At 37.4% G+C, this 26668-nt stretch overlaps 1 protein-coding gene across 1 annotated transcript; it reads right to left on the reverse strand.

Annotated features, from left to right (window-relative positions):
• Positions 1 to 18415: 18415 nt before the first annotated feature.
• On the reverse strand, positions 18416 to 22559 carry LOC145986960 (histone-lysine N-methyltransferase SETMAR-like). Its single transcript, XM_083121424.1, has 2 exons — positions 22544 to 22559; positions 18416 to 18849 (listed from the first exon to the last, which is right to left on the reverse strand). Exons 1-2 carry the CDS (start codon positions 22557 to 22559, stop codon positions 18416 to 18418), a joined length of 450 nt encoding a protein of 149 aa, XP_082977550.1.
• Between the last annotated feature and the right edge of the window lie 4109 nt (positions 22560 to 26668).

Here is a 26668-nt window from a genome sequence, read left to right on the forward strand (position 1 = left end):
CGAGCGGTAACTGGGTCGATTCCTGGTGGGAGCTTCAAAAATTTCGACGTTAACCAAGCATCACGAGGACAATTGGATAGCTATTTGAAGAGCAGAAGTAGAGAGCCCTGGTCACGAAAGTCAGAAAACAGCGGCGATGGGACTCGATACGCAGACCACGCGTCATCCAATGAATGGTCTCTTGGCAAGCCCTGGCCCTCAGAGGACTGTTGCGTCATGGAGTTTAGTTTATCAAACCACTGGAACTTTCGTGTAGCTTTGAATCTGCTATAACAATGAATATATGGGCCTCGTGATGGCGCAGTGGTAGCGTCGTCGCCTTGTAATCAAGGGGTCCCGGGTTCGATACCCGGTGGAGGATCTCACCTTAAACTGTAGGTCCAGTCCCGATTAGCCATACTGTGCATAAAGTGGACTTAAACACCAACTCAATCAATCAATGAATATGTAGACTTTTTGCCTGCTAAAATGTTTTTTGCTGAATAGAACATATCCAATTTATCTAGATGAAGAAACAATTTACTCAGGATTTTATGATGGGGGAAATGAAGATTGATTGATTGATTTAGTTTATTTGACTTCGCGTTTTGTGCCTCTTAGCTAATTTGCGAAGATGAGTGATGAAATGATGAAATTGATGAATGGACATTCACAAACAACCAAGCCCGACCGGGATTCGAACCCGGGACCCTTGGCGTCGCAGCGCGATGTGCTAACCACTCGGCCACAGGGTCGGGCGGGGAAATGAAGAGTCTGAACCTGTATCCTTTTGTATCTTACAAGAAAATTTGTTATTTTTTTCAAGTGTGAATGACATCTTCCCCGACACACACATATGAGAAATCAGTGTATGGGTGTTTCAAGTTCTGGAAAGCAACATAACATTTGGCTAATCTCGACGATGAGGATGAAAGATAATTAAGATTAAATTGCCGAAGCGACACTCGCTAAGGAACACCTATGCCAAGTTCAGAGATCAAATTCTTAAAAGTTGATGGAGACATCGTTAGTGAACACTCAACGCGCTTGGCCATATGCACCTCAGTTGACATATTCATGATAGATTTAAGTAAGTTATTTGAGCGTAGAAAATATCAGGGATTGGGAAATAAGTAAGTTCCTTTCTTAGGAAATTCAAATGAGACTCGTTCCTTGTTTCGGCGTGCGTAAAATGAAGCTAACATTTAATGTCACTGTTATGGTGATCATGAAGGGAGAAATGACGATGAATGAAGCGACGAAATTATCATATTTGAGTTTTTGATTGTAGTGTCGTACACTTCTGGGTTGGTAACGACCCCGCTGACAATTGGAAGGTTAATGAGGTCGTATAAACTTGCCTGCATCTTTGCCGCCCCAACACAGAAAACTAAACATATTAAATGACGAGAAGGAGTGCATAGAACTGTAGCTAATGTAGGTGCATCAGATATTGATATGCACTAAAATGCATCAGGAAACCAACGATACAAATGTTATGTATATGATATTATTCGTCCCATTAAAGTGTGACTCAGTGTGTCAAATATTTTATAAAACTTACTTCCATACAAAGCCAAGTAATTTTCTGAATCTTAAAATATATTTATTCCCTCCTTGTGTTTCCTATTTGGAATGCAAGATACAAGGCTACTGTTGAATAACGTATTAAATGCTAGTCACTTTCAACTTGCTGTTTGAACGAACTCTAGTTCAGGTATTTAGCAACAAACGAGAACAACATTAATAAGAATTAATAACATTAACGTATAAAATGCAATCATACAAACTAATGATGCAGTGAAACGCATAAATGCAACAAATGCATTAAATTTTGAGCAGAAAAATGCATCCCCACGTGTTTCTGTATTCATCGTACCAAAACGTTTTCAATTGATGTATACCAACATCAGTTTGGAAGATTCCTCCACCGGGTATCGAACCCGGAACCTCTTGATTACAAGGCGACAACGTTACACTACGCCATAAGATAGGCACATTTATGTTACTCGTAAACCTCATTATGCGTAAATAGAGGTGTGTGGAGTAATGTCAAGGAATTATTTCAGGTTAGCAACCTCTATGCTATTAGAAGAGTATCCTTATCAATGAATAAGCTGGGGTTTGACGTGCGTGTCCCACGATAAGACGAGAGTTGAGTGTGCCCGGATTACGCAAAATAGCCCTTCGCGTGCGTGGCGTGGAATGCAAGAAAGCTGAATAAAGTTGTCCCAGATTGATTAAAATATGTCGAAGTACGGCGATTTAATCTAGCGTTGTTTGCTCTCGCTCCAAAAGGATGGAGACATTGGAATATTTAATCCTTAACTTCTAAAAATGAATTTATATAACACCTTTTGATCTCGTGAGGTCAGAGATGATTCAGTCGGTAAGGCGTGAATTCTTTCGTGCGGACAAACTTTCATCAATTTCTCTCGAGGCGGATTCCGTAGAAATTTCATACTCTACCATCCACTATACCTATGTTCATAAGAAGAGCCGGTAATTTTTCACCTACTGAGAGGGAAATAATTATTAAATTTATTAGATACCCTTGTACAGTCACCGGCAATAAAAATGGGACACCTAGATCCTGAAATGCTCACTTCCTTGCAATGCGTTATGTGTGTTGCCTAACTCTGCGGCGGTGGTAGAAGTATCCATTAAAATTTTGCTATTAAAATCTACTCATCGTCGTAGAGTTATGCATCACACACAACGCCTTCCAAGGAAGCTATAGTGCAGGAGGCCTTAGAAAGAGCGTTTCGTGGGCTAACAGCAGACGTCGTTCGCACACTATTGCCGATACTCTCGTGTCGTCTGCTCCTCAGCCGAACAAACAGGGCGAGGTAGCAAGATGCAGAGGTCACTCACCCTTCCAGATTGGTGCAGCGAGCTAGCTGTGGCAACCGGGCTCGCTCATTCGCGGACATGATTGGTTCTCGCAGACACACCCCCATATTGTAGTCTGCTGTAAGCCCGCGAAGCAATCTTTCTAAGGCCTCCTGCACTATAGTATTTCAGGATGTAGATGTCCCATTTTTATTGCCGCTGACTGTACGTTCCTCTCCTTCAGTGTGCTATGCACGTGCCCCATTAGTATCTTAAATCGTTTACTTTACATTATGATTGAGCACCTACTTCGGGAGAATGAGAAAAGGTCAGATGGTGTTTACTGTTTACTTGGGCTAAACAAATAAGGGTAGGAGGAGAAGGGTAGTTTGCTGAGAGATGCGCCAGCACTTACCTCTGCTCCCTGGCGGCGGAACTGGCTGCTACTATCAACTATCCACAACTGATTCGTAACTACAATAAGGCCTGGTGACAGGGCACCCTTCGCTTAAATAGTAGCCAGTTCCGCTGTACTTTGCAACTTCCGTTTCCTGTGGAATTCTCCTCTGCAAGTCGGAGCATTCCAGGAGACGGAGGAAACAGGATGTGAAGTACACCAGGAAGCATACGCTCTGCACCCGCATCCCTAGCCATCTACAGTATGCTCGACCCAGTGAATGAGAAAAGATCGATTGCTGCAGAAATTACCTTTCTGTTGACAATTTTTTGGATCCGAGTTTGCAATGGCCGGACCCTCCGCTGTGCCATGTCTGTAATATCGTTTCAAATGTTCGGCACATCCTTCGATTGCGCCGATTTTCATTTCCTCAGACAGAGTTTTAAACCTTCCCAGAGATTTATTATCCCTGTTTGGAGATGATGAGGTGTTTTAACTAATGTTTCTTGCTTTGTGAGAAGAGTGTGCCGTTGCCACTCTCTGCGAGGAAGTTTTCTTTTAGTGTGCTCTTACCTTTGTAATATGCCGTGTATGTCTTCTGAAGATCCCTTTACAACTTGCATTTTTAACCTTTCTGAAGTGGATTTTTACACCCTTTTTTTTTTTTTTTTACCACGTTAAGGATTTTAGACAATGAGGTTTTCCCCCAGTTTACATTGAAGGGTGCAAAGTAGCCATATGTACCGAGGCATCCAAGAATTTTAACTCATTTATTTATTCCGAGGTTACTTCAAGTCAACTTTTATGCTGAGATATGCTAATCGCGACCGGACCTAGAGTTTAAAGTGGGATTAGGCACATTGCACGAACCCCACACCAAGCATCGAAACCAGTATCCTTTGATTTCAATATGGTAGTTGTGACCACTGCACCATCGGAGAGAACCTATGTTGTTGGGAGGTGTGCTCGTTCATATCTCATAATGAGTGAGAACGTCCTCTGAAGCTTACGTATCGTAAATTTAGCATGTTGATATCTTAAATTATGAAGAATGCAGTTTTCTTTCGTTTGACTGTCACTCAAGCGTGGATTTTCCTTGCATATGATTTGTCTTGGGAAATGGGAGTATTTTTTAATTTGACGAAGCTTAATCATCTTAATGTTGTTCTCATTTTTATTTGATCCTTAAACTGAGTAAAAAAATAAACTAAAAAATAAAATAAAGCGATTTTTTTACTTTTTACTTTTATTGAACAAATAAAGAAAATTACACATCGAATTACATTTTGTAAATAACATTTCCTTGTAATTTGATATTTGCCTGCTATCCAGGATATATAAAGCACGGATTTTTGCGATTTAAACTTTATTCTCGGAAGATGTCTTGAAAATAGATTTTTCTGTTAACTTTCATGTAAGGAATGTTCTCCCTCCGAAATAAAATTCACACTTCTGAAAGATCTTTGTTCGTAATGCGATTGTGAACATATTTTTAATTTCAAATCCAAAAACGTTCATTACTAAAGGATGAACTTAACCCATAAAAAACTTTCAAATTGACTTATTTGATGATGGCGGAAGGCGCCAAACTCAGGGCCTGTCCAATGTTAATTTCTCCTTTCACATCCTCTGCGCACATACGATCTCATCAAATCCTTAGCTTCTTGACAGTAGCAGGTAGCAAGGCGTTAGTGTGTCACTGTATATCTATGTCTTCCACTAAACTTCGCATCACATTAGTGTCACTGAAGCAACGTGGCTGACAGACCAGGGAAATATTCGTGATTCGCATGTATGCACCGCACTGCAGATAGCCATATCAGGAGAACCCGCTTCAAGTATATGCACGTTTCCACACTACCGGTCTCCCAGGACTCATATATTTCATGCGCTGCAAAATTTGACATACAGCAACAGTCATCAAGAATAGTGAATGTTAATCATTACGGTCGACAAAGTTATTTTCTTGGTTTGTGGGATACTATACACAGAGATCGAAATGTAATAAAATAGATGAATTGATTGTAATTTTGGTTTCTTTGAACTGGCAAAGCTCACCTTCACAACTGATGCAGCTTTGCTGTATCAAACGGGATAGCAGCTGGAATGATGCATATTTAGATGCGTTCTCCTGCATTAATTAATGGCGCGAACTTATTTCGACGCATCTAAGTGCAGAATCATCATTTTAGACACTTTACTATGTTACTGCTGTGACAAAATATGTTTTGTGGGTATATGCATGCAGTGCCATGCATGTATTGGCTGTAGCCTAGAGCACAGAAAAGGCAGGGATGCAAAATAATTCAAAGATTCTTTCTAGGAATGCCGGGAAAGGATTAATCTGATAAGGTAGAGTGTCCGATAGCGTAGTGGTTGAAGTGAAGTTATAGTTTTGTAATGAAGCGATTTCATGCACAATTCCAGATAGTGAAAAATGCCAGCGTTTCGTATTACACATAAAAGTACTGACCCATTCTTGATTAGCCCATCTATTCTCGACTCGCTGTAGGAACGAAGTTAATGTAAACAAAACCACGTGACGTCTGGGGAATAATTACTTTCATATGTGTTAGTCATGGTCAGGGCCGACGCTAGTAATTTTGCCGCCGGCCTGGGCGGTGGTGGCAGATGCCGCTCCCTTTCGAACGTCCCCCTCACCCGTCATTAAGCAGCAATGGGAAATTGAAAATCAATGTATTCCTAAGTAAAACATCAAACGAATAAAATAAATAATACTTTAAGCACAAAAGGATATCTCGCTCGACCACAGATATACTTTAAAAAAATGCGACACTAATTATATATTATTATTCAATATTATGAAAACTCTCTCTCTCTCTCTCTGTTAAACGTATCTTAAATGTAACAAGTATTAGGAAAGAAATGAAGTCTTGAATTCATATGTTAACCTTTGTAGGTCTTTGATATACGTATGATTGGATTTTTACAAGAGTTGCATGTAATATTCCCGGATCTCCCGCGTGGGTGATCTAAGGTCTGAATTCTTTCCTGCGTTGTCCCCGCATAAAGTGGCTCTGGGGTTCACCCAGCCTCAAATTAATGGGTACCTGGGGACAACCCTGAGAGGCAAATGCGGCCAGAGAGTGGTGCTGATCACATCACCTTCAAAATGGCCGAGATCGAGAATGTGTGTGGCCCTACCCCCACATACCCTAAATGTGCTTTCACGACATGGTGCTATATGCACAGGAAACTTTACCTTTGCCTTTGCCTGTAATATTCTTTTTCGTATAATGCTATCTGGCATAAAATGGAAACAAGCGTGTTTCAGGCATGATTGACCGAAGATAGTATTTTTATTAGCCTTTATTGCCAAAAAAAACTTTGTTCGCCATGGTTACCGGCAAAGTTAATAAATTTGAAGTTCTACACTCAGATTAGGTCAAAATCATGACCCTTTATCAGTTTAAGGTCTCCTCTGGTGTAATTGTTTTATTATAGCCGAAAGAACTTTTATTTCATTGTTTAATTCAGTAGCCTTCATGTGTTAACATTCCGGAAAGTTTTCTATGCTTTCAGACAAAAGATCAGATGGCATGTCTTTATGCTTAGCTATTAATATCATAAAAGAAATTGAAAAATTCACTATGATGTTTAAGCTGCTCAAATCCTTCTCTTAGAGCTAAAACAATCGTGCAAGACCTGGAAATAAAAATCAACTTTGTACCGTTTTTGTGGATCTTCAACAGTTCCATCATACAGAAAGTGCTCCTTCTTTCGATTTCGCCCCTATACAGTGTTACCTATCTTTGGATCATCTATATCTAAATTCGATGCCAATTCTTTCTCATCAACCGGGATTCACAGGTCGCTGCCTCCCGACGCCTACACGAGTAAAGGGAGCCTGCCAGGCTGCCAATTGACATCTAAGAAATCATCTAACAGCATCTAACACATCGTAGATTAATGTTTTGTAGACATTTGCTTATTACATTACGTGGAGTAAAAAGTCACACCAGATAACTAGTGAGCAAAGGAATGTAAAACCATGCAACTGGCTTGCAATACACTGAGCCTCATGTGCGACCATTTGGACAGTTTTATTGTCGCCAATTATTTGAAGGAGAGCATCATAGACCTCTCCCACTCGATATCTCAACAGAGGTAAGGCATCGAATCTGCTTTCCCACCTTGTGGCACTCAGAGGTTTTAAAGTTAGACGACTGATATGTTCCTTCAAAACGGTGGGTTGGCATATATTAACCTCCAAGTTATATAATATAATATGAATATAATAACTTTCAAGTTTCCAATAGGCTTATTTTTTCTTCTCTTCAAATTTTGCCGCTCTGGGCGGTGGTACGGTTCGTCCCCCCCCCCCTTTCCGCCGACCCTGGTCATGGTGGTACTTTGCCCCTGAATACGAGGCGTGTTCAAAAAATTACCGAACGTTTGCTGTTCTTGCTTTATTGCTCATGATACACACTTTCAACCATTATCCCCTTCAAAGCACTCCCTCCCAGCTTCAATAAACCGTTGCCATCGTTTCTTCCAATTTTGGAACGCCTGCTGGAACGCACTTTCTTCGATGGCGCGAAATAGTCTCGTCGCATTTTCCTGAATGTCCTCGATGGTCTGGAAACGCCGTCCTTTCAAAGTGGTTTTCAGTTTGGGAAAGAAAAAAAGTCTACAGAGGCCAAGTCCGGAGAATAGGGTGCGTGGGGCACAACAGAAGTGCTATTTTTACCAGATAACTTGTGACAAGGAGCGATGCAAATCAAAAAACACAACCATCGTCACTTTGATTTCTGACCGACTCATCCGCGCATTCTTTGGTCGAGGAGACCTTTTCCCCACCCATTCCGAAGACTGCCTCTTCGTTTCCATATCGTATCCGTAAACCCATGTCTCATCTCCTGTTACGATGTTCTTGAGAATGTTTTCGCCCGCATTTGTATTTGCAAGCAGTTCCTGACAGATTTGAACTCCATTCTGCTTGTGGTCATCTGTCAACAAACGTGGAACGAATTTTGCACCACGCGATGCGTCAAGTTTTTCAGTTAGGATTTTATGGCAGGATCCTACACTTATGCCAACTTCTTCAGCAACATCACGGACAGTTAAACGACGATTTTCACGAATCACAGTGCGAACAATCTCAACATGTTGGTCGTCTGTTGACGTGGAAGGTCGCCCAGCCCTTCGATCTTCGGTAATCAAACTCCTGACCTCCTTAAAGCGCTTAAACCAATCATAGCACTGCGTTCGGCTCAAGCAGTCATCCATGTAAGCTTGGTTAAGCATTTGGAATGTTTGAGTAAAAGTTTTCCCAAGTTTTAAGCAAAATTTCACACACGCGTTGTTCCTCCAACTCTTTCATTGTTGCTTTGTCTCTAATCCGACGAGCTGCTTGTGCACGACCTCACTCAATCGGCTGCTACTCGACAAATAACGCATAGATTGGAACCCAGTATCTCTTACCAAGATATGCCGCTAGGTGCGCACGGTAGCCGGATCATGCCCTGTGCAACCGTTGGTGCACTATTAAAAAAGTTCGGTCTTTTTTTTTTAACACGCCTCGTATATTTGTCGTATCTGTGCAGCTGCTATAAAAGGTCTCTCAACTTCAATATAGGAGCTACGTCTATCACATGCAGAGGCAAACACTCTGCATACCCAGGGGTAGCTCGCGCTACACCCGTCAAGGGAGTGTATCTGTATTGGAAATTTTGGTGGAAATAGTGAGTGTGAAAAGGTAGATAAAGTGTCTTCAGACGAGTGAGAGTGTTCTCTCTACTTATTTAGGAGTATCTCATTGGATAGTACGAGTGAAAACTATCAGCATTCAAGTTCCTTGGTAAGAATTCTTCAGGTGAATCGTTTCAGTTAAATCGGTACATAAACAAGCCAGTCCCCTGTATACAGAATTTTGTTCAGATTGGCAGAGCGAACAAAATATTACAGTATTCTGTGTGCTCGTTTTTGTGGGCATCACTGCTAAGAAATTTTAATTCCTCTGTAATAATCTAATTAATATAAAATGGTTATTTTCGGTTTGGGGGATTTTATCGCAGGTCTACTATTCGCAATTAAAATTACCACTTCAGTGCTACTGTCGTTTCCAATATGGCCGCTGCATGTAGTTTACTTTCAGTTAGTAGTAGTAGGTAAAAGTAATGTATGGTCATGGCTGTTATGGAAGAAGCGTTGAGGTTGCGCGATATTTTTAAATATTGAGAATGCGATGTGAATTCCAGGCACTATAACGAAGGTGAAGCTGTGCTGAGAACAAAGTATTTAATTATGATTGGGAAAAAGAACACAGAAAACGCAGACGAAACTAAAATTTACATACCTTCCACATCTTTTGAACGACTTCAGCACAGTAGTTTCTATTAATCCCACCAGATGGCATGTAGGCTAATTTGAATCGTGAGTAGGACATTGTGCAAGGCAGTCGTAGATAAGGGGGAAAGTCCGGGTACCAAGGCAAAGGGGACGCTGAAGACATAAAGTTGTAGAAGTGTGGCGTCCCATTTGCAAAGAAATATCTAAAAAATTCTCGCTCGCTTCCCTCGGAACTACTTGCTGGCCTTTCTGTAATGACCGCATGAAGTTTATGTTCAATACCTAAACACTTATTGTATACGATTTGTTTATGTTGATATGTGAAAGTACTGAGCGATATGTGTAGGGGTGCGTTGAAAATCAGAAACAGTCGAAATCTAGAGGTACGTGTTTGGCGATTTGATGAAGTGATTATGTATGCCCATGCTGTAGCTCCATTATGAGAGGGGGCCTCCCCGATGGCTCAGTGGTAGCGTCATCATCTTGTGATCAAGGGGTCCCGGTCTGGATACCCGGTGGAGAAACATAGCAGTTCGGATCCCACTTTAAAACTGTAGGTCCAGTCCCGATTCGCCTTTCTGTGCATAAATTGGACTTAACATTCACTCCAATATTCTTGGTGTTGATTTAAAATAGTAGTTATAAATTAATACATTAGTTATACATTAATAAAGTATATTACAATATATAAAGCAGGTGCATTACTTTTTACAATGTTGTTATACAAATACTATTGTATTAACAATTCTCTGTATGTTGCAATTGTATGTACTCAATATACTTTATTCTCTGCTTCCATCAATGCGAGGCTCAAGAATTGAAAATGTGGAAGGAAAAGAACGGACAATTTTTCCACTGGTATCTTTGGGGTTACCTGCATCATACATGTGTTGTTTTGATGAAAACGTCGGAATATCGTGATTATAAGGTAAGTGCCAGAGGTAAGTAAAGTGTACTCGCATTTGCCTTTCAGCGGAAGAGATGTATTTAGTGCGCGAAAAGTGCTATTCGCCGGGAGTGGCTGGCTTCGGTGCTCTGCGTTCTCTTCGCCTAGCGACCAGGAGGGCAGGCAACGTGTGAGTTGGTGGGAACGAATCCACGAGTAAAATGACGCGCCGGTTAACCGAACCACTTGAAGATGCACCACAGGGACATTCCTGGATGGACGTGGACTGGATACGGTGAGTACCTTGATGCTTTCTTTCTGGGTGTATTTGTTGTTTTTGCTTTCTTTGCTTCGTCATTCGAGTTCGCGATTACTATTAACGAGTAGGCTATCAGGTATATGTTGCGAAATTTTTATACACAGGTCTCGGCATTATTCCAGCTTACCAGGAAATAGCTTTTATTGCGCTTCCGAGATAATAGCAGAAGTGAAATTGATAACCAGTAGTAGTAGAGGACCCAGCCAACGTCGGTCGCTATTTAATATTCGCAATTCATTTGCACGGGTGTTAATTAATTTGCACGTACTTAGAACTAATTTGCACGTACTTAGAATTAATTTCCATGTACTTAGAGTACTTTACATTTATGTATTTGCATGTTTATAACTTTTTATGAATATATAATTATTTATTTTATGAAAAATATGTATATAAAAGGTAATTAGAGGTACTAAACTGTATGCATATGGTTTTATATTCATTACTGCAAAGTATGTAATGTATAAATCGATAATATTAATGTTTATAATATTGAAAATAAGTTTTCTATGGTTTATGAACCGCTATGAACGGTGGTAATGGCTGTAGGTACAGGTCCAATTACGATTGGGGACGGTCCCGGTACTCGAACCCGCGATATGTAACGGTAATAAACGGTTAGGCTTATAGTGTATACTACGTATGTAATAATGTATGTTATTATTGTATTAAAGACGATGGTACGACACGCCAGACAGAGAGAATGAATTAATATTCCGCGCAGGTAGACGAGAAAGGAATTTGGGGAGTGTGCGTTCAAGGTCAAATGACGTCAGAACGTCAGAACAAAGAAGGAATCTGATTCACCAATCAGAGGACGCGTCGGTAGATTTTCAGAACCGTTTTTTTTTTTTCAAGGTTAACTAGTACGCAAGAACAGGGGAAAGGTATGCAATACTGTAGGGCAGGGGAGGGATTCAACCAGACAACAAAGGATGTCTGGAAATGCGCAGCAATGGTCAAATTCTGAAGCTATGCGTTGCTTGTAGAACCGGTTTCCGCCGCCAATTAATATTCAGCTCAGGGTTGCCCCAAGGCACAGGACGCTTTAGCGCAGGGTTTTAGGGTAGAAAGCTTGCATGTTAGAGCAGGTTTCTGTCTAAGTAAGCCAAGTTTGCCCAGAACACAAGAAAAAAGGATTTTTGGATACCGAATTAGATTGGAGCGAGAACTTTACCTTGAACAAGGAGAACGAAGCGTAAGGGTTTTTTATATGTACTAGGAAGAAGGGAGAGCTCTCAGGGACTGGGCCTACAGTTTTCACTATTTGCTTTTATCACGGGGTAACGAACCTAGGATCCTTTGATTATTGATTTAGGTAGTAAATGTATGTTACTGTGTGCTATTTAACATAATATCAAGTTTATTTTTTACCAAACTTTGACTTTATGTCAAATCTTTTACAATTTTATGTTAATTTTTTACCAAAATAACACTATTTATACTATTCAGGCAACATTTTTTTATTAAATTTTGGACTCACAAAGACATTTTTTCAACTTTTAATTTATTATTTTACAATTTTATGTTAATTTTTTATCAAAATAACACTATTTATACTATTCAGGCATCATTTTTTATTAATTTTGGATTCACAGACATTTTTTTCAACTTTTAACTTATTATTTTACAATTTTATGTTAATTTTTTACCAAAATAACACTATTTATACTATTCAGGCAACATTTTTTATTAAATTTGGACTCACAAAGACATTTTTTCAACTTTTTAATTTATTATTTTACAATTTTATACCTATTTTTACCAAAATAACACTATTTATACTATTCAGGAAAGACTTTTAGTTACATTTTCGACACACAAAGTGTGTGTTCTCAACTTCTATTTGTTTATTTCACAAGTTTAGGCTTATTATTACTCAAATAACACAATTTCATCTATTCAGGATATTTTGTATTTACAAAGAGATTTTTTCAACTTTTAATTTATTATTTACAAGTTTATGCCTATTTTTTACTCAAATAACACAATTCTATTTGTTTAGGAAAGACTTTTAGTTACATTTTCGACACACAAAGTGTGTGTTCTCAACTTTTATTTGTTTATTTTACAAGTTTAGCCTAATATTTACTCAAATAACACGACTTGAACGTGTTTTTTATTACATTTTGGACACACACACACACACACACACACACACACACACACACACACACACACACACACACACACACACACACACACACATATATATATATTTTCCAAGTTTACAGGATTATTCTCTAGTTTACTCAAATAACACAATTTAGATGTGTTTTGAATTAAATTTTGTACACATGAAGTGTGTTTCGTCAAGTTTTACCCTTTTATTTTACAAGTTTAGGCTTAATATTACTCAAATAACACAATTTAATCCAGTCAGGAAGGATTTGTTATTATATTTTGGATGCACAAAGAGATGTTTTCAACTTTTTTACTGATTTTTTGCAGGGTATGTATTAATTTTTATTTATTTTGTTTTGTATCATATATACATTTACAAATTTTTAACATAGAGTTTAGTATTTATTTAAATCTTTTCAAATACACTAAAGGAAAAGTACTTTTAGCTAAAATGTAAGCCACAGAATATATTATTATTATTATTATTATTATTAGGGTTTAATGATTTCCACTATGCTATTTTTGGTTCTGTATTTCTATATGTATTTATTTAGGTCAGGTTACGCCTGCTACGTAGGAAAGTTTGTTTATTTTAGAGTTTGCTGAGTATTTTGTTACTTTTATACTAGGTAATGTTTCCTAAATATATCAGGTAGGGCTCCATCCATATATTTTTGTTTTTGCTGTTTGGAGATGTGATCAGCATCACTCTCCATCTGCTTTTTATTTTATGTACCCAATATTATTTTGAGGCTTAGTGAATTCTAGAGCCTATTTATGCAGGAGAGAGGGCTTGAAAATTCTGATCTCAGATAACCCACAACTTTTTGTCAGAGTATTTTAAAGGATATTTTATATTTATTATGTGCCACTAGAATATCAAAGCTTGCTTAATTTTTATGTCTGTAACGCTGTTATTGTATTTCTAGCTAAGCCTTACTGGATAAGGTACACGAAATGTTTATCATTTCGACTATTTACCTTTATACGAGGCCAAATTTTTAGTGTAACGAAAATTATTGTGTGTCTATAAAGACTGAAATTCTTTTACCGATGGGTCCATAACTGGACGCTTACCAACATTGCCCTTTTTTTAAAAAATAAAAATAAATATGTAACCATTTATCAATATATTGACAATTCACAGGACAAGACGAAGTTCAACCATAGGTCCACTTGCTAAACTTTTTTCTATGCTAGAAGAATAATTTAGCCTTATAGCCTTTTTCAAGGTATTTTTGAAGTATTACTGGTGTTTGGGTGCATCAACACTTGGGTTATTTCCATTGGGTTTATTATACGAGGCTACAATCACTATCTGAACACTGAAATCCTCAGATTGAAACTTAAAGCTTAGGCTGTAACTAGGGACTTAGTATGTATATCGACAATTTATAGGACAACACGAACCTTACAAAGGATTGTAGGTGACGTAGGACCAGACGCCAGAGCTTTGTTAATCTGCAAGAAGCACTTACAGCTAATATTACGAGGAAATGAGGTTGATTTTTACTGTTTCACAAGAATGCTATCTTTTATACACCCAATATTTGCTTTTTCAAGTAACTACATGTGCCAGAAGCACTTACAGGCCAACTTTAACTAGACTTCGACTTATTTTATATCAGGTGCTAAATTTATAAAGAACTATGATTGTGTATATTTCTGAGGAAGTACGCAAAAGCAGATTACCCGATTAAAGTATCTGAAAAACAGATTTTTCTATGTAAGTATATTTTAATGACTGGATTATTTAACAGATCAAACAGGAAGACTGCAAAATTCATTAAATGTAGTTCTATCGTATAGGTGGTTTCAGAGATATGAAAAGAACAAATATAAGATTTCGCTTTTTTTGCTTCTGAGGCTAATCGCGACGCTAAGGGTAAATGGCGAGGAAATGTAACGGAGGAGAAACAGTCCCAAAAGTTATGGGCTGCATGTAAGTTAATACCACAGAGATATTACAGTAGGTGTAGGTTCTACCACCAGAACATTTCTATCATAATAATACTGGTTATGCTGTACTGTTAGCTAAAGATGCTGATATTTGAGAAACTTAAAAGCTTATTTGCAAAATTTTAGATAAATAATAATCTGTTAGACTGTAAACATATTTTATATCCATTCTGCAAAAGATCCGATGACAAAATTTAAAAATTGTTATCGCCCAGACAGAGACTCGAACCCTGGACAGATAGGTTAAAAGCCTAACGCTATACCAACTAAGCTATCTGGTCACAAGGTATTCTTTTCTTGAAAAGTTAGTTATGTTAAGAAATATATTGAAACACTTGAGAACACTCTTGGTCTGGTTCGACAGAGAAGGAGACAACATTTCCAAATTTTTACAGACTGGGTGTATTTTTCCACTATAGAGGCCTTCACTAATTCGAAATTCTAAAGTTCAGCTAGCTTCCAAAATTGAGGTAAAGATTGTGTTTGGCGAGATTAACAAGTTACAATTATATCCAGCTAAAACTCTCAGATTTACTGTACTACCCAAGGTTTAGTAACATTTTCTTCATTTTAGTACAAATACCAAAGAAATAGGTATATTTTATTTATAATTTGACAAAATGTACTAGTATTTAATTCACAAAGTTAGGTAAAAAGCAGTATTTTAAAAAATATTGTTACTGCCTTCAAACTTTATGTTATTTAGCCACTAACAACTGGTTTACACTGTTTGGCATTCTTTAAATAGGAAAAGAAGGAATTATTTGTTTAGTATTTTTACTACTTTATATTTATTTAAGAAAACAATTCTACAGTTTAACTTAATTTTAACAAATTGTTACTAATTTATATATCAAAGTTATGTTATTTAGAGTGTATGAAGGCGTATAAAGTTAATATTTGTACTTATCAGTTCAACTAACAATTATATTTTACACACAAAAGATAATGTTTACAGTTAAATTACTTGAATCAGAGAATAATATTTTACAGTAATTGATTCATTCAGCACTAGTCAGTACTTTTATGCATCAGAAAGTTTTCTTAATTTTCTATTACGCATGCTATTTTTGGCTATTCTTAAAATGTATTTCTAGGGCAAACTGGTTTAATTTTCTGCTTATAATGCAAAGTTGACAGTTTTCGCACAATGCATTGTACATTTGTTATATTCTCTACTTACAATCCAAATATTATGCTTATTTAATGTATAACTAACTAACTCTCTAGCCTTCTTAAACCCGAATGTTTATGGCTGCAGCAACTCATGCCTTTCATCTGTCCCTGTCCTGAGCAAGATCTATATACTTCTTTTCTTCCCTACCAATTTCCTTTAGGTCCATCTCTACATTATCCCTCCATCTTTGTTTTGGTCTTCCTATTGGTCTTTTACCATCAGGTTTCCCAGCAAGAATCCTGTATACTCTTCTTTCCTCTCCCATTCGTACCACATGATCTACACACCTAAGTCTTCTTGATTTAATCATTCTATTACTATCTGGACATGAATACAAATTATGTACTTCTAAATTATGTAACCTTCTCCACTCATCTGTTTCCTCATCTGTTTTAGGCCCAAGTATTTTCCTAAGGATTTTATTTTCAAATATTCTCAATTTATGTTCCTTTCTCAATGTAAGGGACCAAGTTTATTTACTGTATTTAACTTTTATTTTTTTTAATTAACAAAAATTAAAAGCTTATACTGTAGTTATTATATCTTTTTCTATCAGCTTATTTTGAAATCAATATTATTAGATATAGTCTTTGATTTATAACTATATTGCTTTTTTTTATCAATTTATCTAAGAGTTCACACAGACAAACACATCTGTTCACACTTTTATGTACATAGATATGCCTTTTTTCAATATTTTAGTATGAAGATTGCACTTTAGCTATTTAAGCAAGTGTAGGAAAGGTAGGATTTCTGAGAATTTGTTGCAGGATTTTGTTGTCCAAGTATAGATGAGAACTGAGCTGGGAGACTGTTTTGAACCTTTTCATGAGAGTTTGCATGTGGACTGTATGCAAATTGAGCACTATTGACTGTGCATGCTTCTAAGTTTTGATGTTATTTTACATCAACCCTGTGAGACTGTAGAGAGTTTTCCCTTTTCAAGTAGTTTTTACTGATTGTATTTGTATGTGTGTTGGGGAGTTAGCAGTTTTATGTTATGAGGCAGTTTATTGTAGAATATTTTTACCTGATGGTATGATATATTGAGTGTCTGCTGTTTTACTTGTAATTATTTTTCTTTTTGTGTTGTGTATTTGACTATATTTTGTCCAAGTTCGTAGTATTTAGAATAATTGTTATTGACTTGTAGATGTAGGGAGTAATAATCCTTTGCAAGATGCCCTATACTTTAGTCTGAACATTATTCTTAGTGTTCACTTTTGAAGCCTTAGTATTCTGGTAGTATTATTAATGTAGAGGTAAATTAGGCTAAAATGTAGGCATTTTTCTGATAAATTATACTCACTTAGTTGTTTCAGCAGGTAGAAGTTGCATGATGGTTTACTGCTGATGATGTTAATTTGCTCTTCTTATGTACTACGTATGATGTAGCTTACTTGAGTAATTGGAATTTTCTACTGAATTTTACACTTACTGTTAATTTTAAACGTCGGGAGAAGTGTGATTATTCTAGTGGCTAATTAACAGGGGGGGATAAGGTGTATGTCTTTTTTATACCTGCCGCATGGTAGGTTCGCAGCGGTTGGCCCGCTTATGGTCAATTAAAGATAAATGTGATGATATAAACCTTCGCTGGCGGCTTGGGATTATCGCTATATATTCACGTGCTAGATGTGGATTTATTGCTTGTTTTACATGCCTCATTTTTCTCTTAAGTTATTTATGATGCTCGGGAGATCAAGAAGTTGGGTGGTCGTTCACTTTTGTTTTAATTGAAAATCAGTTTCATGACTGTATATTGTCTAGCATTGATGATGCTTCTAATTGGTTTTTCTTTTCTCCTTATAGATGGCACCAATATTCACCTAATCAGCCTATTTAGATACAAGGTAACCAAAAAAGTTCTTGCCCTTTTTGACCATCAGAAACAAAATGGTATACAGCAAATGACACATACTGTTAGTCCTGAAAGTAATCCCCATCGGCATCCGGCACCTTTTACCAACATGCCTCCAGCTGGCGATAAAACTCGAGGGTCTCGGACGGAAAGAAGTTCGTGAGTGTTTGCCGCAAGTCTACCTCATTTGCGAAGGATTTCCCACGAAGGTGGTTGTCCGGGGAATGGAAGAGGTGATAATCTGTTGGCTCAAGGTCAGGAAAGTACCGTGGATGACAGTGTCTCCCAGCCAAGTCACTGTGGTATCTCTGGCCACCTGCGCCACATGTGGCTTACCATTGTCGTGAAGAAGCAGTACACACTTGCGATTAGCCAATGCTGGTTCCTTATGCTTCAGTGCCTGTTGCGTACATTCCAACTGCTGCGAGTAGAGGTTCCTAGTCATGGTTTGGCCCATTGGTAGCAGCTCATAGTGCACCACTTGGCGACTAGTCCATCATACACAGCATGATCTTTCAAGGGTGTAAAGGTGGTCTTGCGGTGTGAGGCACAGGGTTCTGTGTTGACAATCAATGTCTGGCACACTTGAGAGTGTCACACATGACCCATTTTTCATAACTGCTGAGCACTCGAGCGAATATGGGTGTGTTGCGGTGCCAAGAAAGCAACGAGAAACAGGCTGTCACTCGTTGTTGCTTCATGCCTTCCAACAGTGTATGAGGTACCCTCTTGCTCAACTTGAATGTCTTCCCTATGTGGTGTAGGTGCAGTCTGGCTGTTTCATTGGAAACCTGGAAGTGGTTGGCAAGCTCACCACACCTTAGGCGGCTGTCCTCCTGTATGGCTGCCTTCAGCGCCTCGTCATCCAGGACCTGTGGTCGGCCACTGCGGGATTCATCACAAAGGGACAGATCTCCTAACCTGGACTTCTGGAACCAATTCCTATTGGTGCGTTCATTCACAGCATTATTCCCAAAGGCTTGACGTATTCGGCTACTTGATTCTGCTCCGGACAAACCCACCTTAAAGTCATAAAGCAGACAACCCCGAACGAGCTGCTTCAATACTTCGATTTCTCAACACCCCCTGCTCAAGCTATGGCTGTTATGAGTGCACAATGTGTCTGTACTGGACAAGACCAATGTCCCCACTCCCACCCCGACCACTTTTCTGGCACGTACCACACATTCTTTCCTATCAGTGATCACTTCTTCCCATGTAAAGTTAAAAACGGCAAGAACTTTTTTGGTTACCTTGTATTTATCACGAAAGTAATGTCCAAAGTATGGGGGAGGCAAGAAATGCATAATTGACTTATTTAATAATAAAAAACTCTATTAAGGAAAACGGACGACAAAAGATAAATTATTTTCAACTTCCTTTTCCTGTGTTAATGCACAGTGTCTCTCAAAAGTTTTAGAACAACGACATTTTGAACTAGGCAACCAAATTTACACAAGGCGTTGGTGGGTTGCGTGTAGAGTTAGGCTCAATTTCAGAATTGCCACATGCACAATAGATATTTATGAAATACGCGAAATAAATAAATCTAAGTTTTATTGTACAAAACTAGAAAAAAATATCAGTTCTACATTTGTTGCAAATGAGAAATACTTTCTGAAAGAAAGAAAATCGATTTTCTAGGACTTCATTGCTAATGAGTCTACATAAAGAAAAGAGGAGAGAGGGAACGAAAGGGGACAAAAGAGAGGAGAAGAGAGAAAGGGGAAGAGTAAAAGTAAAGGAATGAAGAAAATAGAGGACAGAAGTGGATAGGAGAAGTAATGGGGAGAAAGGAAAAAGATTCGAGGAGAGATGAGGCAAATGGATCAAGAGAAGATACGAGGAGGAAACCGAGATGAGAGAAGAGGAGTTTAGAGAGGAGAGGGGGAGGAGACGAGAAGAGGGGAGTGGAGAGTAGAGTAAAAAAAGAGAAAAAGAGAAGAACGAAAAGAAGAGGAGAAGAGTGCAGTGGAGTCGGACGTCGAAGACAGGCGAGGAGATAAGAGAAGTGGAGAAGAGCTTGATGGAGACAAAATGCGAGAAAAGTTTTGAATTACTTTCTTGTAGTATAGCATCTATCTTCGAGAAATAATTTTCGAAGTGAAGAAGAAAAACGAGAATATTGGTAGTTGTGAAAATGCGAGTTATTTCTTCTAACTTATTATTGTGATTAGACATTATTAATGCAAAATATGTAGAGGCTTGAATATTGCAGGACGATGTTTTCTTCCTGTGATACTGCAACAGACGAAAGGCTTGTTTACTGACGCAGTCTCGTTTCCAGAACAGTCTTATGAAATATATTTGCTGTCGAAAATTATTTCTCGAAGATAGCTGTTATACTACAAGAAAGCAATTCAAATCTAAAGTAACAGTTCAACATGTATACCCAACGACAGTTACAATATTGGAGGGACAGAAGACTTAAAAATTGTTGTTACAAGGGAAGGAAAGGGCGTGGTGAAGTGGTTAGAGATCTCGATTGGGCTGCTAGTGGTCACAGGTTTGATTCGCCTTACGAGGTGTTCTCTTTTTTTTCAATTCTCTTTTTATTAATGAAGAGCATGTTGACATTATTTGTAATATCAGAGTAAAGTGGTTACATTGTTCTGCATCCGGAATTTATATATAGGGGAGAGTTGCTGAGAGTTGCTGAAATTGGACCGTTGCCTAAGTTGGACCGCCTTTGTGTTTGCCTATAGACGAGTATTTGAAACAGGTGAGTTGGCACTACTGGTTGACGTCAGTGCCATTTACAAATGACTGAATGTTCAGTCAACTAGAGACGTTCGACGAAGTAGGAGTGCTGTTATTGTATTTCCATTGTTCGTGTTGCAATTATTGTGCTTCGTATCTTAAGCTCTTGTGTAGACTAGGGGTAAGTAATCAAATGTCCTGTAGTATATTATAAAAGTGCCATTCATTAACCACTAACTACATGTGGTAAAACTTTGGTTTAGTTGCATATGTTCGTGTAGCGTCATATTTTTATTAACGGGGTATAATTCCCTAAGTTGGACCACCACGTGTGTCCCAAATTGGACCAGGGAAAGTATGGGCTGTGGACAGAGATGGAATTGAAAATGGCTATAGCAGCATACAATAATGAGGACTATGGCTTGAACGAGTGTAGTAGAAGGTATGGTATGTTTGGTTTTACAGCTGATCGAATATTCAACGTGGATGAGTCAGGTTTCACCACAGTCCAGAAACGTCCACAAACAACTGTAGCAAAGAAAGGAAAATCACAGGTTGTCACGTGCCACTTCCGACGACACAATGAAAATCACAAGGAAGAAATGTTCTCGAGAGCGACGACAGATGGCAGCACGCCATATAAAGAAGAGCAGAGTTCATTGTAGAGACTAGGAGCGGAGAAGAGCGATTATATATATTATAGTAAATAAAAAAATATATAAAGGAAGAGTATAAAAATTATAGAAGGAGTGAATAAAATGTTGTATATAGCAAATTAAGATAATTAAGAACGTGCTCATATATGAAACAATTAGGAAAGTTATTAAGTGAGCAAATGAATTCAGAAATGTATGTCTTTTTGATTCTCTGGCGAGGAGAACGTCGCCCTGTTTTGGTTGCTTGTCCCCGGTGGCGCTGTTGTCAAATTAGACGCCCCGAAGCACTTACGGTTGCGCTTCTTATTAGTCGCACTGGGCCATCGGAAGCGCTTGTTATTAGCGATCCTGGTTATTTCCCTTGGTTGTTGTTTTAGGAGGAGGCGCTATTGTCAGATTAGACGCTCCTAAAAAATCCTCTATAGCTTTGGTTCAATTCTCTACAAGGAATGCAGCATAATGATTTGTCTATATTATTGAGAAGAGATATGGTAAAGAGAAATATTTGCGATAAATGAGAGGAATAAGACTTTTTCCAGTGGCAAAGAAGAATAGAAGAAATAAGAATTTGCTGTGGAAAGAATAAATAGAAGAATTTATCGAGAATATAAGAATATCTCATCGGAATATAGAAGATAATAAGAATTGCTGCTGAAAGAAGAAATAAGAATTGATATGAATAGAGGAAATAAGAAACAGCGATGAATGGAAGGGGATGACTATTTTTTGTAAATAGAAGAAAGAGATTGTCATAAAAGGTAGAAGAAAGAAATAGAAGATTATCCTTTTACCAAAGAAAAGAAGTGGAAATTGAAGAAAGAAGAAGTTATTCATATATTTTGTCATAGAAGAAATTGACGAAAGAAGAAGAAGCCTTTATTTCCTATAGAAGAAATTGATGAAAGAAGAACGAGCCTTTCCATATTTTATCATAGAAGAAATTGATGAAAGAAGAAGAAGCCTTCCTATTACCATCGAGGAGATTGATAAAAGAAGAAGAAGCCTTTTACCAAAAATAGAAGGAAGAAAAGAAGAAGAAGCCTTTTCCCAAATTAGAAGGAAGAATAGAAGAAGAAGCCTTTTCCCCAAAATTGTGAGAAGAAAAGAAGAAGAAGATTTCCTTTCGATTATACATATATTTATTATATATTTCAATGTATATACAGCTTCGCTATATATTTTCTCTGTATTGTGTATAGTTTTCAGAATATAGATCCGCATTTAACTATATCCTCTTGACTATAAAACGCTTTCTTATTTGGAATTCTCGAACAAAGAACCTATCCCCCTGAGATAAAGATATTTCTGTAGCCGTGGTAAATAACATTTTTTAGTACGTACCCCAAGGCCGTAGCATAGTGGCGACCAATGTTGCCGGTAGCAGAATTGTGAATAAGAAAGCAAAGAGAGAGAAAGCCAAGATGGAGAAAGAAAATAAAGTTGAGGACGAGAACGGAGAAACTACAGTGGAGGAAAAACAAGAGAAAATAGAAGAGATGACCGTGATAAAAATGCTCCAGAAGTTATTGATGCAAGCGGAAGAGTATGGTAGAAAGTTAGACGAGATGTTTGACAAAAGGGAGAGAATAATAGAAGGAACAATGCTGTCGATCGAGAGTACGAGTTTGGATATGAATAGAAGAAGCGAAGATGAGGTTTCAGAGATTAGAGAAGAAAATGAACGAAGAAATGAAAGTCCGGAAAGGAAAACGGGGGAAAGCGATTCTCAGATAGAAGTAGTCGTTTCAAGAACAGAAGAAAATGACAGCAAGACAGAAGTAGATGTTTCCAGAATAGAAAAAAAACGAAAACAAGATAGAAGTAGCTGTTTCAAGAACAGAAGAAAATGTTTCCAAAATAGAAGAAAACGAAGACAAGATAGAAGAATCGAAGGTCCTTATAGAAGATAGATGTTGGACGATGAAAGAGGAAAGTTCCAATGACGAGTATGACAGCAGCAAGATAGAAGAAGAAGGTATAGAGTTAAGCGAAGTAAACAAAGATGAGGCAGTTGAGAAAATAGAAGAAGATGAAAGAGGAATAGAAAGAGATGAAAAATTTAGTTATCAATGTAATGATGAAGAGATCAATGTCGAAATGAAGATGAAAGAAGAAAGTTCCAGTGACGAGTCTCTGACGGAGGAAGAAAAGAAGCATACGCCGCCTAACCGAAAATATAAACAAAGAAGGAAGAAAAGTAAAATGAAATTTAGATATATTCACGTAAAGACATGGAAGAAGAAGAAGAGAAAGAAATTAAAAATAGAAATGAACCTGAAGAAAGTTAAGAATATGCTAAAAAGGGTCAACATAGATCAAATGGATTTTGATGCTACTTCGCCAAAGAGAAGGAAGAAGAAGAAGAGACGGAAAAGACAAGGAGAGCATGCATTTTATGAAGATGTAGAACAGAAGAAGTCTTGACAGAAACCAGATTGGATGAAGAGAGAAATGAAAGTAATTTCTTTACTGGAAGAAAGTTGAAAGACGAGGAAGAAGAATCTTGAGAAGATAGAAAAGAAAATAGAAGAAAGAGAAGAAAAAGAGGAAGATAAAAAGGAACCAAGATAGTGACAAGCAACGAGTATTTGAAAGAATCGGAAGAAATAAATAAGACTCACTAGTGCTAAGTATGGAGATGATATGATTTATAGACGTTTCTAAAATTAATAAAGTGTATGAAAAAGGTTCCAGCTCACCAGAAGAAAAATTCGTGGAATTATTAGTTGGGGTAAATATTGATGATCTATTTGAAAGAAGAAAATTTTAGTTCTTTAATGTTAGTTCCTGTAAAAAGATATATAATACCCATCGTTGGAGGAAAATCTATTCTGCAAGTGATATGTTAAGAAAGAATAATGAGTGCTAATTTATGTCACCAATCCATTGAACAATGAGACCGATAGTGGAAGATCAAAACTGTAAAAGGAAAGATGGCAAAGAAAGTAATATGAAAAATGGAAGTAAACTTTTCAATTGTACGAACAGAAGAACGAAGAAGATAGAACAGTTAGGCACAGAAGGAAGTTAATTACGAAGAAAACTCTCAGGAAAAAGGAGAAGGCAATATGAAAGAAGATCGAATAGTATCAGTAAAATTAATTCTTTGTAAGCTTAGACGATTAAAAGTCATCGTGTATTTAGAAAAGTGCAAATGAAATGGGTTGTAATCCCAGAAGATAAAGAAAAATCGGTTATATTCCGAGAATGGGTTGTAATCCCAGAAGTTAAAGAAGAATCGGTTGTATTCCGAGAATGGGTTGTAATCCCAGAAAATAAATATATCTAGATACATGCTGATATGAAATTAAGGCTGATGTAAAGAATTATTGTAGCTGATGGAAACACTTAGATGGTCAACTTAGAGAAGAGAGAGATTTCTTTGAAACGGAAAAATCTGAGCTAACTGATAATCTGTAGAGAGATTGCTGAAAGAAGAAAAGGGCGAAAGGAAAATTACTATTTTGGCAGGACATCGTCAGATAAAGACTATCTTGGAGAGATTAGACGAACAGACTTGCAGGAGATGAACTATTGAAGAATTATATTTTGTATTTAAAAATAACTTAAGAGGTCACGAATATTTCCGAAATGTGGTGATAAGATATCTAGAATCGAAAATACAAAGAAGAGAGAAATAGAGAGATGAGGAAAAATGTTGCATGCCAGGAGATATAATTGCACAGAGAAAGTGAAAAGGATTGTAAGCAGTAGAAATGAGAGCCAATGAGAAGAGTCAAACGAGATGTAGCGAAAGTGGAAAAATTTATCTATTTCCAAAAGATTTCTTCCAATAGAGAAATTTTTCATCCTCAACGAGGGGGATATTGTGTCACGTGCCACTTCCGACGACACAATGAAAATCACAAGGAAGAAATGTTCTCGAGAGCGACGACAGATGGCAGCACGCCATATAAAGAAGAGCAGAGTTCATTGTAGAGACTAGGAGCGGAGAAGAGCGATTATATATATTATAGTAAATAAAAAAATATATAAAGGAAGAGTATAAAAATTATAGAAGGAGTGAATAAAATGTTGTATATAGCAAATTAAGATAATTAAGAACGTGCTCATATATGAAACAATTAGGAAAGTTATTAAGTGAGCAAATGAATTCAGAAATGTATGTCTTTTTGATTCTCTGGCGAGGAGAACGTCGCCCTGTTTTGGTTGCTTGTCCCCGGTGGCGCTGTTGTCAAATTAGACGCCCCGAAGCACTTACGGTTGCGCTTCTTATTAGTCGCACTGGGCCATCGGAAGCGCTTGTTATTAGCGATCCTGGTTATTTCCCTTGGTTGTTGTTTTAGGAGGAGGCGCTATTGTCAGATTAGACGCTCCTAAAAAATCCTCTATAGCTTTGGTTCAATTCTCTACAAGGAATGCAGCATAATGATTTGTCTATATTATTGAGAAGAGATATGGTAAAGAGAAATATTTGCGATAAATGAGAGGAATAAGACTTTTTCCAGTGGCAAAGAAGAATAGAAGAAATAAGAATTTGCTGTGGAAAGAATAAATAGAAGAATTTATCGAGAATATAAGAATATCTCATCGGAATATAGAAGATAATAAGAATTGCTGCTGAAAGAAGAAATAAGAATTGATATGAATAGAGGAAATAAGAAACAGCGATGAATGGAAGGGGATGACTATTTTTTGTAAATAGAAGAAAGAGATTGTCATAAAAGGTAGAAGAAAGAAATAGAAGATTATCCTTTTACCAAAGAAAAGAAGTGGAAATTGAAGAAAGAAGAAGTTATTCATATATTTTGTCATAGAAGAAATTGACGAAAGAAGAAGAAGCCTTTATTTCCTATAGAAGAAATTGATGAAAGAAGAACGAGCCTTTCCATATTTTATCATAGAAGAAATTGATGAAAGAAGAAGAAGCCTTCCTATTACCATCGAGGAGATTGATAAAAGAAGAAGAAGCCTTTTACCAAAAATAGAAGGAAGAAAAGAAGAAGAAGCCTTTTCCCAAATTAGAAGGAAGAATAGAAGAAGAAGCCTTTTCCCCAAAATTGTGAGAAGAAAAGAAGAAGAAGATTTCCTTTCGATTATACATATATTTATTATATATTTCAATGTATATACAGCTTCGCTATATATTTTCTCTGTATTGTGTATAGTTTTCAGAATATAGATCCGCATTTAACTATATCCTCTTGACTATAAAACGCTTTCTTATTTGGAATTCTCGAACAAAGAACCTATCCCCCTGAGATAAAGATATTTCTGTAGCCGTGGTAAATAACATTTTTTAGTACGTACCCCAAGGCCGTAGCATAGTGGCGACCAATGTTGCCGGTAGCAGAATTGTGAATAAGAAAGCAAAGAGAGAGAAAGCCAAGATGGAGAAAGAAAATAAAGTTGAGGACGAGAACGGAGAAACTACAGTGGAGGAAAAACAAGAGAAAATAGAAGAGATGACCGTGATAAAAATGCTCCAGAAGTTATTGATGCAAG

Source organism: Lepisma saccharinum, chromosome 4 (assembly GCF_977018435.1).
Source record: "Lepisma saccharinum chromosome 4, izLepSacc3.1, whole genome shotgun sequence".
Lineage (NCBI taxonomy): Eukaryota > Metazoa > Arthropoda > Insecta > Zygentoma > Lepismatidae > Lepisma > Lepisma saccharinum.